This window comes from Tenebrio molitor, chromosome 1 (genome assembly GCF_963966145.1).
Source record: "Tenebrio molitor chromosome 1, icTenMoli1.1, whole genome shotgun sequence".
Taxonomy (NCBI): domain Eukaryota; kingdom Metazoa; phylum Arthropoda; class Insecta; order Coleoptera; family Tenebrionidae; genus Tenebrio; species Tenebrio molitor.
Window position 1 is genome coordinate 34,746,031 of NC_091046.1, and position 20,111 is coordinate 34,766,141.

The 20,111-nt window shown below is 33.3% G+C and overlaps 1 protein-coding gene and 1 long non-coding RNA gene across 2 annotated transcripts in view; both read right to left on the minus strand.

Annotated features, from left to right (window-relative positions):
• Fife (regulating synaptic membrane exocytosis protein fife) overlaps positions 1–20,111 on the minus strand; it is a 214,837-nt gene that overhangs the window by 15,925 nt on the left and 178,801 nt on the right. Inside the window, exons 7-8 of the mRNA XM_069051971.1 lie at positions 11,343–11,545; positions 1,488–1,808 (exon numbers count right to left, since the gene is read on the minus strand). Coding sequence (XP_068908072.1) covers positions 1,488–1,808; positions 11,343–11,545 — 524 coding nt within the window. The remainder of the gene's footprint in view (positions 1–1,487; positions 1,809–11,342; positions 11,546–20,111) is intronic.
• Positions 9,204–9,891, minus strand: LOC138134028 (uncharacterized). The gene is made up of 2 exons (XR_011160618.1): positions 9,445–9,891; positions 9,204–9,386 (listed from the first exon to the last, which is right to left on the minus strand). It is a non-coding gene; the product is annotated as an uncharacterized lncRNA (long non-coding RNA).

A 20,111-nucleotide genomic window follows, 5' to 3' on the forward strand; every position in this document is an offset into this window, starting at 1 on the left:
AAATACAACGTCATATAAATGCTGACTTTCCAAAAAGTAATATTTTGGGATTGGTAACATATAAATTTTAATTAATCCATAATTTTGTTATGGAGAAGATTCTTTTCGGGAATCTCATGGACATGAAATTATCGAGGTAATCTTTTATCAGCAGGACGAATACAGAGTTGAACTAAAGTGATCCATACTTTTGGAGATAAGATTGAGAAGGCTTGGGAGACTTTTCGGGACGTTTTGATAAATAAGTCATTTACTTTTGCCGGGTTGAGGCTAAAAAATATGTTATCCCGGTTTATGAGGTTCATCGACACTACATCGTCCGGTACCATAATTTTATATACATATATCACAGTAAAACCAAGATGTAGTGACAAATTAGGGTCAAATTATTCGTTATTACTCAGGGATTTTTACTAGGAATTTATTTAGAGCCAGAAGAGTGATTAATAATCGTTTTAAATGTGTAGCTAATATGATAGCTGTAACAAGATCATGGCACCCATACTGCTGTTGTAGAGGACTTATACAGGGTGATTCTGAAATAAGTTTGGAAGAAAAAATGTGGAGTATCCTTGACACAAAATAATTCTGCGTAAATGACTTTTGGAGGTGAAATCAAAAGGAAGGAAATTACCCTATATCCTTTTATTTTCAACGCCTATGAAATATGAATAGGGAAAATTTGTCCGAATTTGTTCACTTCATTAGCAACCATTGTTACATCAACTCCACAATAAAGGCGTAGGTGCAAGTACACTGCTGTGTAAATGTTTCTAGAAATGATCGAGAGCAGTAAGGTTACGTTTGTGACGGACGGACACCTTTGATTATTACCAACTACCAAGATAATCAGGTAATCACCTTTAACTCAGCAGCGTACTGTAGTCCATTCAAAAATCAAAAAACCATCACCTCTTGCTTTAGGTTGGTAAAATTTAAAAAACCATAGGTGTTTATTTTTTCATACTATGTTGGTAACTATAAATTGATATTTATTTGGTTTAAAATAAAATTCAATTGCTTTGAATTTCGTTCAGATGGTTTTATTATTGCTCAGGACGTCTCATTTATTTATTAATTCTTATTATTTTTACTTAAACATGCCCAGAATAGAATTCCACCGAACCCCCGATAAATTTCAGTAATTTGACCCTTAAAGAACACTTAACCTCAAAATTACAATTCTCACTACATTTTACGCTAGACAGCGTTGCCGATAGTAATTAATAATAATTTTCGAAGAAAATGCGACGTTGGTGATTTTTTGATTTTCGAATGGACTTTAGCAATTTTGACCAAATTTTCAATCATTTGTATCTCGAAACTTATTTCAGAATCACCCTGTATACCATATAATCTATTTTTTGACTTACTCTGATAAGTGAAAGAGTCAGAGATATACTTTTTTCCAGGTAATTGTATTATTGTTTTACTCAGTGTTTGACTGGACATTTAGAAAAAGCGGTCATTATCAAAAATAGACTCACCGACGTGTAGCGCCGTTATTCCGGCATCTGACGGTTTTCGTCCGACATTGGGGATAGGATCGTCCAGGAAATCGCACATCCTCAAGTCAGTCGCGTGTTCCACCAAAAGCTCGACCATGTCACCTGTACGGTCCATTATAGAACACACTTCTTCAAATGACCGGTCGATGAGAGAAACGCCTCCCCATTCGAGCACTTTATCACCCTGCTGCAACCCGCCTTTTTCGGCGGGACCGCCGGGGACGGTCCACACTATGTAGGCGAAAAGACGACCATCAGGTGCTGTCTTACCGCCCACTACACGCATCCCGAAACCTCTAGCTGTAAGAAAAAACAATTCACGAACATTCGAGTTAAATAAATAAAAAGGCCGCACCTATTTCGTTTAGCAGGACATTAAGGATTCACCCGAGACGGATGAACAAATCGCAAATTGGTTGTTTTCATCGTTGTTAAAAGTAAACGATTTTTGAACGACGTCTCGCTAGAGTTTTGTGTAATCTACATAATGACGATGATAAATAAAAATAAGCTGAAATAATTCTTGAGACTAGTCCATTTGAATCAGTAAACCAATTTAGCTATAGGTAGATAGGTTTATTTTAAAATTTCTACGTTACAATAGAATGAATATCGTTAATTATGAACAATATATTTTTCTCCCTACCGGTTAGAAATGTAGGCTGTGGATACCTCATTTGAGATGAGAAAATTCAACTTTCTCGCTAAGGTAAGAAAGTTAATCATGAAATGTTTATGGTAAAACTGTACCAAAATACAAATGTCATACATACATACAAGTGTCCTTGCAGACCTTAGGCACTTACAAACCTCGTCTACGACTCGGTTTATAATCTTTGCCTGCGGTCTGCAAGAAACCACTTTCTTACCTTGGTTTGAAATATACTATTTGCTCGTTCATAGTATATAATGCGTTGACTGTTAAGTATTATTATTATTATTGAATAAGTCAACTAACAGACTACTGTCCAAATAAAAGTTGACTAAAACAGGAAAAACATGAACAGAATTCAGCAACAGTCAGCCATTATTACTGCTGTCCCCTGTCGGGAGATAACACTGATTATTTCCTTCATACATATAAAAAGCCGTAGTGGCTATGGTTTTTCTGGCTTTTATATCGGTTAAATTTGAAACGTCAAAATTTATCCGGGTAAATATCTATGTGTCAAAATTTTATCGCTTCTGAATTTTTTGCAATCATTGTCAAAGATGTTGCAAATATGTAATTTGTTATAAAATCTATTTGTTCATAATAATTCAGGAAATAATCATTCCGAATACCCCGCGTGCATGAAAATAACCTGATTAAATTTTGACGTTTTTTGTCGCAACGTTTTGCTTAAAGAAATATTTTCCACCCGTAGCACTCGGGATTTTGTTACGCGGAAAATTTACTCGACATATTTCTAAGCAAAACATTTTGACAAAACGTCAAAATTTAACCCGTTATTTTCATGCACTTGGGATATTACTGTTGAATAAAAACCATGTCTAATGTAGGTATATCAAGTAAGCCGATACAATCGATGCAAATTACACAATACATATAATAACCAGTATACTCCGAAGTGGCATGAAGATCACAATAGTGGTATATAACTAAATATATAAACTTTCCCGGTTATATACCTAACTTGACATCTGTCAAAGATAACCTCAAAATTTACAATAAATTAATGTTTTTTAAGACTGCCTAAACGAACACGAAAAATGTTATTCAACATTCGTGCGCTGTCAATTTTCAGGTATTCGGCCTGTTTTGCAGCATCAAATATGTTGTTAAGACGATCTGATTTACACAGAAAAAAAATTCTGACATTCGAATTATCTTAATGACATTTTATTTTTTAAAACCTAAAACAAGAATTGTGGACTTGACAGCAAAATTCTAACCTTAAGTTTTTTACGTGGCAAATGTGATGAAAAAGTATACAGATTGAATCTGGCTTTGATTCTCATTGGTCAATTTATGTGGGCGGAGCAGATAAAAAGTTATAACGGCAATACTATAGTAAATAAATGAATAATCATTCTCACACAAATGGATTCAACAAAATGACAATTTACTCAGTCCCTCTAAACTTTGCAGTACATAGTTAGTTGTGATATTGTAAAAATTACATCCTACCAAATGGAATAATGATTAGAAAATACATTAGTCTATTGCCAACGTCAATGTCACAATTGACAGTTAATTATTTCGAATTAAAATTGAGCATCTGTTTTCAAAAAGGCGGCACTATAATATTTTTTTTCAAAGCTGGCTTGATCCGACAATTATTTATAGATACCTTGTATATTCCGCTTTGTATTGTAGGTGGTCACTTTTGGACAACTACGATGTAAGAAACATTAATAATAAACCTGCCTCAATTGTTTAAAAAAAAATCCTACATTGGAGAGTACCAATGACAGAATTTGTTTTAGTTTAATATTGAGCTTAGAATTTTCTAGGTTTCTATTTTCGAAATAAATTTCAAAATTAATGAACACCAAATAAACTTATTGATTTTTTTGCTTAAGTCACACGTCTTTTATTAATTAAAATTCCTATTTTAAAAACGATATGAAATTTCACTTCAGTTCAACAAATTGCGCCCAATGAAATATCCAGCTTTAGGATAAACCCTCGGTAATTTGTTTGCGACATTTAGCGATTTTAGTTTGATAAAGATTTAGATCAGCAATTTTAAGTTGATCTTGATCTAGATCCTCACCCCGCATTACCCTGTACGATGTCAGATCCGTTTCTGTTGAAAATCTCGGTTTCGTAGGTTTCTCCCTGGAGATCCACACAAATGAATTATAGAAATTCCGCTAGTCGGATACGGAATCTAGAATATCTCTAGTCGTAGATCAACCCGTAGAGTTAGTGCTGCCAGCAACTGTCAGATAATTTAACTAATTTATACACGGATTGAATCAATTTGATAATTTCGGTTCTGCCAGAAGCGGAGTCAACCACAAATGGTAACGTATTTTTCTCTTAATTAAAAACTTTGTCAGCTTAATTTCATGCGAGCCAATTTACAAAACTGTCTACTGTTGAAATAAAAGTAAGTGCGGCCAGATGTTGGGGCACCACCTGCTTGGCGTATAAACAGTAATATAAAGTAGGTACGCTTGATTTCGAGTAATTGCTTGAGTATAATTTCAACTGTTTTCAATTACGCAGTTGTAAATATTAGCTGAGTGTTATAAACAAAACTAATTTAGTAAAGATATTTAGTGCAAGGGTCAGGAGGAAGCAGAATGTCTTAATATGACGTTATCAGTAAGCAAATCTTGTGTAATCGCTTAAATTACTAGGGTGGTTGTAGGCGGCGTTCAAGGCTTTTAAACGCCCCATGAGCTCAACAGGTTAGGGTGCTGTCACAAACGTTAGGTCAAGATACGTGGTTTTTGTCTTGTTTTTTTTTTTGCGGAAGACAATTCAGATGACAAAAGTTGCAAATTGCCTAGAAAACTACGAGGAAAGTAAAAGATATTTTTTATTTGTAGACATAATTTTATGGAACATTAAGTATTTCCTTAACGATTAACAAACAGATTAAAACATGAGTTTGGACAGTTACATAAAACTGGATAATGTTTAATCAAGTTTACATCTTTTTTATGCAATTCAACTTCATTAATTTAATTTAATTATTAATTGGAACGACTTTTAAGGAAATTTAATATCACTCAAGGTTTAAAATAATAGATGGGTATGTTTAAAAAATTCTCATTAAAGTTAGCTTTGCCACATTTTATATTCATAAAAGGACGTCGTAATTTGATTCGTAAAGGTTTGCGTCTTTTCAACTTGGAGATTACTTATTTAAAAAAAAGATGAATGTTTATTTTAAGTGTACAAACCTACAGTAAAATCTTAATAATTAAAGGAATTCTTGAAATTGATGTCCTTCCTGCTACACGCCAAAAGCTTCTCGTCTCCTCATATCATCATAAGCATTTTTTTTTAAATTAGTGGCTAAGACTAAGGCATGTATTGTAAATCAAAAGGGGGATTTTGATAATATATTTTTATACATACCTAGTGTATTTGAATCATGTAGAAGGGTAATTTTTATTTTATTTTTAAAGCTACGATTATTTGAAATTATAAATATGTAGTTCTAATCGTTAGATTTTCTAACATAGTTAGCAACATAAATTTTGCACTTTGTATACTTTATATTCTATATACAAGTCTGTACGTGCATATGTCAGTAAAAACTATTAATTAATTTATTTAGCAATTTTCTTTCTTATACATTCCGCATATGTGTGGTACAAAAATGTTAAGCCTGTTTGACACGATGCTAAATTTATGAGAAAATTTACTAGTAAATGAGAGAGGACCAATGAACGATCAGGATCTGACAAAGACAGACTATGATCCTGATCGTTCATTGGTCCTGTCGAGGGTCTCTCTCATTTTCTAACAAATTTACTACGAAATTTAGCATCGTGTCAAACAAGCTTTACATTACAGACAATCTAGCAGCTTTGCTTTTATACGAAGTAATTATTTTATCAACAAAGAAAAAAAACTAGTGGACAAAACTGTTTACTTAATAATATTTCAAGTTTTATATTTTACTTAACTCCTTTATACAATTTCATTGAATCATTGATGATATCCTGGAACAGTAATTTAACTACCTTTTCGAATTTACGAACCGTTGAATCGTCCTTTCCATCCTAGGTTTCTGCCTAGTTGGTAGTTGGCAACAGGTCAATTGTATGTTCTCGGTTCATAAATTAACTGTCTCAGATCTCAGATCGATAAGCACCCACTACCGACACTCAATTATATTAGATTTCAGTGGTATTCATTAGTTACAACCTACATCACTTCATTAAAGATCTCGCTATTTTCTATTTCTGAATGTATTTGAGTTTCTTAATGGTGAGATTCATTTGACAGGAAATTTTGACCATAATTAATATTAATTTATTAATATGCAACTTCTCACAATCAGATATTAATCTAAAAAGTCATTGAAGTCAAAGCTTAAAATTAATTGCGTAATTTAATATTCAACTGGAAATTCTATAAACCATTGTAAATATCGCTTTGTGAGGTCTTTGAGAGGATATAAAAGTACAATTAAGTTTCACGATGAATCAAAATGTTACTGAAGAAAAAGATGAAATATCTTTGTTAGAGTGTTGTTAGGGTGACGGTTATTGCCTTTAGTTCGCTTGTTCTTTAATTGACAAGAAAAATGACAGTAACTAGGTTGTTAAATAATACTCAAATTATACAATATGTTTAAAAAAAATCATCAAAATCTTCTCTAAATTCGTATTATGTAGTAGAGAGTTTTTCTGATTCCATCTCAGATGTATGACGTTATTGAATATTAGGTTATCTTTGACAGATGTCAAGTTAGGTATATAACCGGGAAAGTTTATATATTTAGTTATATACTACTTTCCCGGTTATATATCCCAGGAAACGACCACGAAAATGTAATTTTCCAGACGATTTAGACGAATGAAAAATCAGTTTTTCTAGACGGAGGCCGAAAAATAACTATTTACATTCAACGGAAAAAAGGCGGCGGCGGCGGCAAGAACTGTGAATGCACCACCCGTGATGTTATCAAAGATGTGAGACATCGATTGGAGAATAATCCAAAGGAATCTTATTCGGTTAGACTTTTTTTAAATTCGGACGTCTCCAGTCGACATTTTGTAAGTGTTGCAGGCACGGATTACTCACGAACTAATGTTCGGATAATGCCACAAATTTCAAAATATTTTTGACACAATGAAGAGTGGCTTTGTCGTTGTGGCCAATGGATGTCATTTTCAACAGTTCCTTGAATTAATCCTTGCATTAATATTAAGATTTGTATGTACAGTTGAAATAAAACGTTTATTTTATTTTCAAAATGTTTCTGTTATTTAAAACTCGCAAGACGCAAATTGTATTGTAATTTGACATGTGTGCAACCAGTCTTGCGAACATGTTGAGAAGTGTTGTCGGTTTTTCTAAATAGAGTTACACTGTGAGCAAATGCCTTGTAAAAAGCATTTTGCGGGATGAAATTATTTGGAAAGAGTCGCTACCTAAATTCTTCCGAACAAGGTTTGGTATGATAATTCCATTCGTTTTCAAAGTTTCCATTTCTGAACTGGTTTAAATCAACGTTTTTACGATAAAAATTTGACATTTGTCAGATAAAATGGAAAAAAGGGTCCGCGAACATTAACATTGGTAATCGGCATATTTTTTAACGCGAGTTCAGAATGTACAGTGGGGAGCACGGAATTTCGCACACCAATTTGTATGCCATTAAAAAAAACTATCTAGTCTAAGCTTTATTGTCATTATAATCAATCATGATATATGTGATCATGACTGATGTTTCACCTAAACTGTCACGAAACTGCCGCCAGTATCTCATTTTAATAAAATTATGCCAGTGAAATGTCCAATGTGTGCGAAATTCCGTGCTCGCCACTGTACGTAGGTCAGGTCAGGTCAGGTAACATATATATACATATATATGATGTGTATGACACAAAGATAACTTTGTTTTCAAGATATGCGTTACTTTATAACATTTTTAATGAGAATTTTTTAGACAACCAATCACGTAATTGATGTGTGTTTTTAAACGATGAGGATTCTTTTTGTAATAAATGTACTTTAGCAATTTAACTTATACCGACTCGTAATGTAAATTTTTAGACCCTTGTTTTAACAATAATAGTGACTGTAACAACAATAATCTTGGTTATAAAAGTTTATATCGGGTGTTCATTTAAAGTTCTCCTCAAAGTTGGGTTTGAAGAGTGTGAACGCACCACTCGTCAGTCTGCAAAGTAAAAAAAAACAAAAAGTGAAGTTAAATTTCAACAGCTGATCTGTGATCTGTTATCCGTCGTGTGTTCACAATCGACTCTTCTTTCGAAATAGTAACGAAGAAAATGGTGACTCTGTTTACCATTACAACCTTGTTTCTTCGAGTTTCGTTAAAATCAACATTGAAGCTACGTCACGTTCTCAGAAGTTTGTTTTTTCAGGGCCGCCCCTTCTCATTTTTTATTGTTAATATTGTAATGTTCAAATACACAGATACACAGATATAAAAAAAAATACGGATCAAAGGTTTTAGAGACATCTAACGACTAGAAAAACACAGCTTTGTTTGAATATTTTATAGCTGTCGGCATTAAGAATAACATTTACAGGGTCACTATTAAGTATGGGTACAGTTGATTATTTTGAAAACCCTTTGTAGGATCTCCGTGAAACTTGGTATACTCTTAGGAGGATTTAAATTCTATTTTAACGTATTTTTTTCAATTTTATACTGTCATTTGTTCAATTCAATGATATGCTATATTATGCATATTTTATTTTTGAAGAAAACTAAAAAAAAAATTAAAACATTTAACATTAAGTATGCATAGCATTAAATATTTTCAAAATGGTGCATCAATACATTTTGAAATTAGGTACACTGTTAAAGGTGCTTAAAGTCTAATGTCTGGGATTTTTTTCATATTTATGCTCTCATTTGTTTTGGAGATTCAAGGCTAAATTGTTTTTTTCTAACACTAATATCTTATACTGTTTCCATGGTGCATTTGAGCTCACACCTTATGTTTCTCATAAAATACGCTTGTCTCTATAAGACACGTCGTCAATAGCAACGTATCTTATAGAGTCATAAAATACGCCCACACACATCATTCAAGTAACATTTTATTCATCATTTTTACAGTAATTATCACAAAAGTGAAAAGTACAATTATTGAATTGGAATTGCCATATTAGCTTCGTGCTCTTGTTCCTAACATCTTCTTCTTTAACTTCTGCTGTTTCATCCAATGCAAGTGCCCGGCCATCGAAAATGGCAATCTTTACATTTTCTTCAAATGATTCTTGCTGTAGTGTGAATTAACTTTTAATGAAGTTCTACACACTTACCCCATATCAAGAAAAGCCAAAATGACATCTTCCGTTACCTCCGTGATGCTTTTTTTTATTGTTCCGGCCTTGAAACGAAACATACACCTTTTCGTATGCACTTTTAGACTTCATTTGTAACAAATTGCCCCTTTTTTCTTATTTCTTCTGGAACGTTTTGGCACATTTCAACGATGAAAATTGTTTTTTTCCAAATTTGTTGATATTATTACCATAGTACCCACGGCAACCTCCGAATTTTGTGTATTGTGACGCGCCTCGAATAATTTCTGAATTTATTAAAATTTCTGATAAAATGTTAGTGTTAGAAAAAATCTTGAAGACAACGCGTGTTTTATAGTTTAAAAATCTCGATCTATTAAATCCTCGCTCCCTGCGGTCGCTCTGATTTAAACTACGATCTCGATTTTTAAATCGTCTATAAAACCCTTGTTGTCTTAATAGCTATTAACGCATGTTAATAATAAAAAAAAAAATATAACACAGCATAAACAGGAAATATTTGTTTTATTCTCAGAAGGTGTTCAAAATGGTCAAAATTATTGGACACAAGTTTAATTAATATTGGTTAATATGCAAGTGACAGATTGCTAATGACAGCATTATCAATGCCAACTTGGTTTTATTTTTTGAAAATTAAATTTTTGAAAATATCTTTTTAAAACGAAGATATGCATGTAGCATATCATTGAGTTCAGAAAAAAAATGCTTTATTCAAGAACGGATGACCCATCATCCCTTTTAAAAAAAATACGTTTAAATAGAATTTAAATCTTCTAAGGGTATATGTACTAAGTTTCACGGAGATCCTACAAAGGGTTTTAAAAATAATCGACTGTAAATATACCCACATTTAATAGCGACCCTGTATAATGTGAATATTTTAAAACATTTAAAATTGAAGCTTTTTGTGTTGTTTCTTGAAATGTAATATGAATATATCAAGAACTTTGTGCTAAAAATATAATAAAATGAAACAAAAATAATGGAAATGGAATTCAATTTAAGATGGCATAGGTATAACTGAAAATACTGTTAGAAACCGGGTCCTCATTAAATTGGAAAATAGTGACGCCACTGTGCTTTTTAATAAAATTCAAATATAATCTTAAATATACACAATATTTCAAGACTGATTTTGATTACGAAAGTAAATTGGCTTGGAAATGTTGATTTAATTTATTTTGTGTTTGTATTTTTTCAAAGATTCTTATTATTTTTTCTTCAAACAAATCTTGCCACTTCAGTCAATGAAAAGCTCTTTTTATTTAATCACAAGTTTTTCGCGCAAAAAAATTCAATTGTTAAATGAAATGGAATACATTTACCACCCACGCAGAAAATCTTCAGCTCCACGAAAAGTACTTATCAGAATAATCTAAATCAATGAATAGGGACATGACTCATAAAATTAAACGATCCATTTAATGGCCTTAATTTGGTGTCAATTAAATCAATAAAAATTCCTGGTGGCTCGCCTTGCAGGATGCAATCGATGCGATTCTTCGTCATAAATTAAAAATAGTTTTTCCTGAAATGTTTCCCGAATGAAAATCTATGTGAAAGTTGAAGCAGTTCTGAAATACCGACGATATAAATATGGAATCCGGTGGTCCGCAGTTAGTAAGTAGAGCAGGATCTTCATAAAGTATGAAATGGAATTCCATAACCCGAGAATTCTCATCGAGGAATATTCTGCTCTGATATTGCACTAATGTGGTCATGGTAATTGCGGACATGCCTCTATCGATTTGGATTATCGTTGAAAATCGGTTATTAGTATTCAGTTGCAGATGGCGAAAGACTTTAACAAACGTACTAACTTGTAAAATACGTTCGGGACAAAAACGAATCCCCTCCGCGGATACAAATTAACATTCACAACGTGGACCACCTACTTCTGTGAGCCTTGTCGGTTGGATCTCTCCGGAGGATAACTCGTTTCTGGGCTGCGGCCGTCGAGCCTGAATCTACGTCGTGGATGACGATCCGAATGGCCTCCGCGTCCACCGACGCTTGGCGCCTCGGGGCAGCTTCTAAATCCTCCAAAGCTGGCGTCGGTCGAGGAGTTGGCATTGTGCGCAATCCGGCAATGTCCGGTCTGAAACAATGTCAACTATGTAGATTTACCGATATTTTCCCGTTTTGTTCGAACATGTTGCAGAATATTTTCAGCAACTGGTGAGGATAACATGACTACTGAAACGTCTAATGTTTCAGTTGTTTTTAGGCAAGTTGCAAACTGTACGTAGATATAGTTATTTTAATTTCGTAATGAGATAATTAGGTTAGGCGAAGTCAAAAAAGATACATTTATTTCAGTGATCGTTTTTTCTTAATATGACGATGTTATCAATAATAATATTCTTGTGGAGTTTTTAACTAGAGGTATAATACCACGATTAAGTATATTAAGTATAATAAATACCTAAATGCTGTGCCAAAATCAAAAAACTATTGTGGTGCAAATAACACACATTTTTCATGACATTTCCTATTACTTATCACAGTGACAGATAAGTCACAATGGTTTTGGCACAACGTATATTTCTATTTAATCAATGTACTATCGGTGGACGTTAAAAGCTGGGACATCCAAAATTTGCTCATTGTGTATCAGACTTTTGAATTATCACTCAAAATAAAAATTGTCATTAAAGAACTGAACTTTAACTTGATGTTTCTGACAGTGTGTCATTGGTATGTCATAATTTTTATAACCTTATTTGTAAAAAGTCAAATTTACACGATGTATATTTGTGATTTTTGACTTTATACAAATTTAATGTTTGTCCCAGTTTTTTATGTCCACCGATAGTACATTGGCGAGCAATAAATTTTGGTCATCAATAATAATAATTTAATATTTCGTCATATTGTCACAAATTAAACATGTTCCTTGATTATGTCCAGTGTCAACAAAATCAATAATTATATTATAAATAACCTAAGAAGTCCCACGGCAAAAATATGAACTAATGGACATTTATGGTAACGACTTAAAAATTTTTAAGTAGGAACAGTGGCGGCTCGTGACTCGTTGACGAGAGAGGGCTCTGTCACATGTACAGTTACGGCCAAGGAATTCCGTCAGTTATTTTACTGTCAATTCGAAAAAACTTGTGTAGCCTAAACTTTATTCTCACAATGACTGACATTGAAAATTTTTGTGACAAAAGTTCTGTCACGCACAATAAAAATCAAAATACCACATGACATCTATGTCAAAAATTCCAATGTGGGGTTAGAAATATATAAAATCTGTCTTACAGCTAATGTCAGTTGAATAACAACGACTGACGAAATTCCGTGGCCCTGACTGTACATGTACAGGCTGTTTCCTAAAAAACGCCGCAAACCGTAGCTCCGTTATTTATTGTCCGATTTTAATACTAAAAAAAAAAACAAGACAATGGGTATAAAAACGCTACAAAACGGCTTACTTTTTTTATTTTTTTCAACATTAATTGTTATGTCAATTAGTGTCACTTTATTTTTTAAATAGAAACGTATGTATGTATTTATTTATTTTTATTCTGGTAGAGAATTTTTTTCAATGACTTCGATGATGTCTAACACGTTGATTTTTCTCCAATAAAAATTCAAGAAAATAAACAACATTTTTATTACGTTACAATGTTTTATTAATTAATTTTAAGAAAAATCAAGCGCGCCGTGGATGTTTTAAATCACACACACTTTCTTCAGTCCACTTATCGTGTCCACCAAACAGTAGGCACACAAAACAGGAAAAGGTATTTGTTTTTTCAAAACCACATATCCACGGCGTTTTTTATAAACACTCTTATTAAACCGGCGCGGCGGGTAAATGCAGCTTTATTTTTGTATTGCTTCTGTTCATGAACAATATTTAAATTCGGCACTGGTCGACCGCTATTTTTTAGATAAATTCAACCAAACTTCAGTTTTTTTAAATCACTTACTTTCATTTTGTCAACGTTAAAAGAGTGTAAATACTGCCAACACGGGCAACACGCGTTAAAATCTCGTTTGCAACGAGCCTATGAACGTTGGGCGCCGACTTTGCCTGCCACAAACGGCCTCGTGAAACGTGACGTTGTCATGGCAACGCAACTCGACGCTGCATTCCATTGATACAGGATACGCGATCGAGAGCTCCAGAGCTGGCCGCCCTCCCCAAAGAGGAGAATGAATAATATGAAACTTATCGCGGAAAGAGTTAGGTTACTATCTACAACCTTTGCATACGATACATTTACATATATATTATTGACATAAAATAAATGAATCAACCAATTTTTAATAAAAAAATATAATCATTTATTAAAATTTAACATAAAATAACATTTTTAATTTACAATGCGAAAATTTCCGATAATAATGCGGAATCTGGAAAAGTGCCCCGAATGCTTGCAGCGTTTCCACGTTGAATGGCAAGGGAAATCCTCTCAAAAAGAAATTTCTTAGATTTTGAATCCCCTGATTCCGCGATAAGTCGGTCTCCGATGACATTAATGAAATCTATTGTTTCTTTGCACCAAAAATAAACACATTTAAAAGAATATATTTTCCTTATTTTCTTTATAAATTTCTGGGAGGGCGCCGCCCCAGAGCCCCCCCTCACGAGCCGCCACTGAGTAGGAACATTCAAAACTACTTTATTTGACATCCACTTTTCATTTTTGTTGCAAATCGAAACTTTTATTAGCTCAAAATTTTTATTTTTAATGAAATTACACAGGCGCCACTGTCACGTTTGACATGAGACTTCTTACATTATTTAGAGTATAGATTGTCATGGTGTTTTTTAAAATGTCCAAAATCATGGCCCTCTCCTAACGTTACATTTTAGTAAAATAACAATTATTATTTTTTCTATTATTGATTCAAAAAATTGAAATTCACGCATAGTTATCGGTGCCTGAAGTGGGTCATTTTCTAACGTGTATTTCTTTTTGCATTGTTAGTAAGATCGAAACCATAGAAACCATACAAAACAGTGTGTGAAATGCGATTTCACGCACACGACTATTTCTGTGTTTCACTTCACGCACTGTATTTTATTAGTTACCTAGCAACATGGTCACTGCATTGAAACTTCAGAGTTCCTTCAAAAATTTGAATTTTTAATTTCAATTTTTTGAATCAATTATAGAAAAAATATTGTTTATATTTCGTGCGTGAAGGTGTTTTTGTGCATTCAAAGGCTTATACTGCCTCGACCTTCGTCTCGGCGTAAAAGACCTTTTCATGCACAAAAAACACTCTCTTCACGCACTTAATATAAAAATAACTTTTATTGACTGATAGGTAGATTTTTTCTAATAACCTTAGGTTTCATTTCACTTTATGAGTTTGAGAATCGGCTTCAAATTTGTACCTTCAAAGATACCAAAAATAAACGCAACCAAATTTTTCGCGCGAACAGCCAGTATAAAAATCCATTTAGTAATCTATGTTTAAAGATTCTCATTCCAGCAACTTACAAACTTTTCTCCATAAGTGTTTAAGTGAAAAATATTTGTTTACATTTATTGATTTTAATGTTAATAACTGAACACAAGCACTCTTTTTGAAAATATGTTTTCGAAGTAGTGTAAGAATAGATAATATAAAATCGTCTTATTCTATGCAAATTTGCGCTCCTGCTGACACTGCTAGTGCCATGTCATAATATTTTAATAATAATTAGCTACGAACTGTAGTAGCTTTATATAAAATGACGTTACGTGGGATGTACATTTTTCATTTGCTCAAAAAATAAACGTCAATGAAAGTTGCTTCGCAAACCAGCTTGGTTTGTAAAATTAAATTATTATCAACGTATAAAGCGACACCACAATTAACTCTACTTTAGCTGTGGGGTGATGATGATTATGCCCATAAAAACTTTATGTGAAAAATCTCCATGTTTTGTTTTATTCCGGTAAAAGCTACAAAATTAGTTTAACGGCAACAGTGCTGTTTACTTCAGTAATGTGTTATTTGATGCGATATAAACCTAATATGGCATATTTTTATTGGGTGTAGGGTGATAAAAATCCTCACTACTGTAGTCCAACAAGTAGTTCCATCTTCTGCATTAGTCTCACTGTCGTAGCGTTATACTGTGTAAGTGTGTAAGTTTAATAAAAGAAAAGGAAAACTAAAAATAACTCGTTTCTGCGCCTCAACGTGATGTAAGGTAAAGTGATATTGATGTTTCACCTGGGATTATTATGTTTACCAAAGTATAACGTTTTTTCGATGTAATGAACAAATCGAAAGTTGTTTGTACATTTTTTAACGTGTATCTGTCAGCAATAACTTGTTTACATTTTTTACTTAATGTTGTTAAAACGTGTGTGTGGAAAAATAAATACATTAATCCCTCTTAATGGGTTTCAAATTAAACATTTTCTTTGCTGTCTGAAAAATTGATATAGACACCATACAATTTGCAATAGAAAGACTAGAGCAAAAGTGTATTACAAAAGTATGAAGATATAGGGCCCTGATTCTGACTCTGACCATTACGTGGTTGGAATACACATGAATCAGATTAATTATACCAGAAACAAGAAACCAGATATACAAAAAAAAACAAGAAGAAAACATAATTAGATTAAAAACTACAGAAAAAAAAGGGAATATGCAAATATGCTTAAGAGAAAGGTACAGTAGAGAAGAGGTGGACAGATATCAACGAAAAAATGAAACACGCTGCCAAGAGCTCCGAGAAAGTGGAGAGAAGAACACGAAAGAAACAATGGTTTGAATATGAACAACAAAAAAGTAGAACGAATAAGATACTAAGAGAAAATATTGGGTGATTCAAAATGATTGTGGATAAGTATGGCAACTATGTACGAAAATTTATGTGGCAACTGTGTGGATAGGATAGAGTTAACATTTCTTTGACAGTTCATAGTCGCGCAATTTTGAAAATTGTCAAGTTAACGTGCAATGGCATAAAAAAAATCAAATGCACGCATATGAAATGTCATACAAATGTCAACTCTACTTCACCCACACAGTTGTTACATAATCATTTTGAAACACTAGGGACCAGTTTACAGAAGCGAAATTAAGTTAATCGTAATCAAATGCGAGATTAACTGAACACACGATCAGATTGAACCAATCGAAGTTTCGGATTCATGAGTTAATCGCGCATTAAAATTTAATTCGAATTATAATATTTAATTTTCTTTCTATAAACTGGCCCCTAATATACTAAAAGAAATAGCTAGTACAGTTAATAAAAATAAACAAATTAGATCTCTGTATAAGGGATTGAGGAATGAAAAAAGAGGGTACCAAACCAAAACAGTTTACTACAAACATAAAGAGGAGCACAACTGAAGATATGAAGATAACATATTGAATAGATGGAGGGAATATTTTAAACAACTGTTTAATGGAGAAGAAGAAACAGAAGATAAAGAAGAAGAATATAAAGTAAATACAAAACAACAAAATAGTGAACAACCTCGCCCAAACAATGAGCATAATCGAAAAATTATCCAAAAACTAAAAAAGAACAATAAGACCCTAGTGAATGATCGTATACCTAACTGCTGAATTATTTAAAATGGACGACCAAAGTTAACTGAGCAAATGCGGAAACTATTAAAAGACGTAATGGAGAAGTTGGAGTTATCAAAGGATTGAAAGGAAATAATAATCTGTCCCATATACGGGGTCATTATAAATGTTTGTAACAACTAGTGGGCGTAGCGGCGCACCTAAATCATTGTGCACAGCCGCCTGCGATGGTACAATAATTTATAATGACCCTGCACAAAAAAGAGGATGAGTGTATTGTATGCCATAATTATAGGGGCATAACTTTTTATTGGATAATAATGATAAATCTAACACTGCAAGAGAAAGTCAGAATAAACAACAAAACATCAGAAAAATTCTAAGTTATAGAAGAGTTAAGACAAGGCTATCGTCAATATTGTTTATTCTAATACTAGAAAAAATGATAAGAGATGCGCAAATTAATAGAATATCCTTAATATAAAGGAGACGCAACCAATGCCTGTCTTTCGCGGATGACTTCGCCATCATGACAAGAAGTCGACAAAAGTTGAAAGAAGCAGACGAAATGCAAACTAGGATAATGGCAAGAAATAGATGCATAGGTGCATTACAGAGAACGATTAAAAGCAAAAATATATCAGAGATATACCAGCAGCGCGTAAATCAGGATCTGCGAGACAGTGATGCCAGCAACGATCCTACACGCATGCGAAACGTGGATCTTTAATAAGACAAAAGAAAACAAAATCAGAGGTGTGGGAAAGGAAAGTATTAAGGAAGATATTTAGAAAAGAGAAGACAGGCGATAGGTAGGTATGTGGAGAAGGAGAACAAACGAGGAGATTATATCATATCATACAACAAATATAACATGAGTCGTAAGAACACAACGACTTAGATGGATAAGGCTTGTAGAGAGGATGGATGAAGGAAGAGTCCCCAAGATGTTAATGACGTGTGGAATAGACAGGAGAAGGAGAAAAGGTGGACCGAGGACTAAATGGAAAGCAGAGGTAGAGGAAGACTTAACGGAGATGGAAATCATCGGTTGGACAACAAAAGCGAAAAATAGAAAAATGAAAAAATGTAACCAAACAAGCCATGGGTTTGTAGAGCTATACTACGAGCGATCAAATTAATTTGTAATCGAGTCATCCATGGATTACTTACGTTGATTACTTCATTAGGTATGTCACAAATTTATTGCAAAGCTACGACTATCGCCATGCTAGAAGAAGAGATTTTGAAAATCCATGTCGACTAACCCAAACATAGGCAATGACGTAACGGAATTCTTTCGTGAAATGAAGCGTACATGCATTGATCTGTGTTTTCTAAAACTGAACACATTTATACATTTATAATAAAAAAAATTGTTTCACAGTCTAGGATTGGTTTACAAATCTATGAGGGGCATGATGACCAATTCAATAGACCGGGACCAATGTCTTAACGTGACTTCCGAATCACGAGATAGAATACAGCCTTTTTTTTTTAATTTCGCCCTGGGTCGGAATCGAACCCGCGACCCTCGCGTCTCTGAGCCGAAACGGACTCCTTTAAGCTATATTCTGTTGAATTACTATACAGGGTGTTTTCGAAGTTGAGGGGTTCCTTGTAACACGAGATACTATACATTATTCTTAAGAATTTTAGCCTAAATCTTCTTAGTAAAATGTTTGTATTAAGGGAGATAATTGATTGTATATTTTTATTGTTTTCTAAAATTTTGAGTCCGGTCCTGTCTATTTCTCCGCTGTCCTAGATTAATAACTGACATTACATTACATTAGCAACATATCTGTGAGCTCATTATTTTCGTAATAATAAAGCCATTCCGACTAATTAGATGACAACTCTGACAGTATTTTTGATTAACGTCCATGCTCATTTGATTTTTTTTGTCAATTATAATTTCTAACAAATCAGCGCAAATTTGAACATGACCGGTTTCAAAAATTTCAAAAAAATCAACTTATTGTATCTTCATTGCCGTACACATTTTACTAAGGTGACTTTGGCTAAAACTCTTTAGAACAACGCATACTATCACAGGTTAAAAGGAACACCTCAACTTCGAAAACACCCTGTATAGCGTCAAGTTGTATACATATTAGATTAGTATTATATTGTGGGATATTAGATAATTATCTGTAAATGGAATGTTAGAAAGAAGTTTTTTAAGTTGATTTAAATAGTATATTATGATACAAGTTTACAAGGAAGTCTTTAAAGCATGAGCGACGTGTTTGAGAACACGACGCCTAGCGGAGTGCTTTTAACGTCGTAAGTACTTTAAATGCCCTGATACAGTGTATCATACGCAATTTTTTATTAAACCTGCACTGCAATGTGAAAATTATAATAAAAAAAGTAATCTGTGCCATTAATCGTTGATATAGAAATGGTAAATTGTTGTTTCGTTTCTATGTATATTTATTATAAATTATGTATAGTGAAATTTTTTTAATAAACAATTGTCAGTGTCAAAATGAAGTAAAAAACCATACTGTACCACCCTAAAATTTGGACATATGGACCAGCTGTATAACAATTTGACACCAAATCATGGTTAAGGTTATGTTCACTTCACTTCCCGTACCTTTCTTCCGTGAATTCATTTTCAAAACAAATTTGATGAGAAATCAGGAGAAACCTTTTCGAATTTGAAATAAACTCTCGCTCGTTAGGGCGCAGGCTCAGTTACATAAAAAAATGTTGACACTCAATGTGACCAATCGTATTATCATGAAAATCACAGTTTGGCTCATACCAACAAGACAACGTTTTGACAATTGTTTATTAAAAAAATTCAACTATATAAATGTATGTTTACAAGGCGGTCTCTATTTTAACAGGCCAGGACACTGGCTGTGTTGCTAAATTTCTTAGTGGGCCATTCCACAGCATCCTGAGTTTCAAAAATATTGGCACTTCCATAGAAAGGCGATTCATTCAAAAATCATTTTGACAAGACAATTAATTTCAGTAATTGAAAAAATAAACATGCCACACAAATGTTGCGTACCCAATTGCAAGTCAGATTGTGCTTCAAGCAAGTGTTCCTACGTTACCGTTTTCAAATTCCAATCGAAGAAGATTAGAATGCATGAATAAACTGGCGCGTTAACAAGACTGGTACCGAGAGGAAGCGT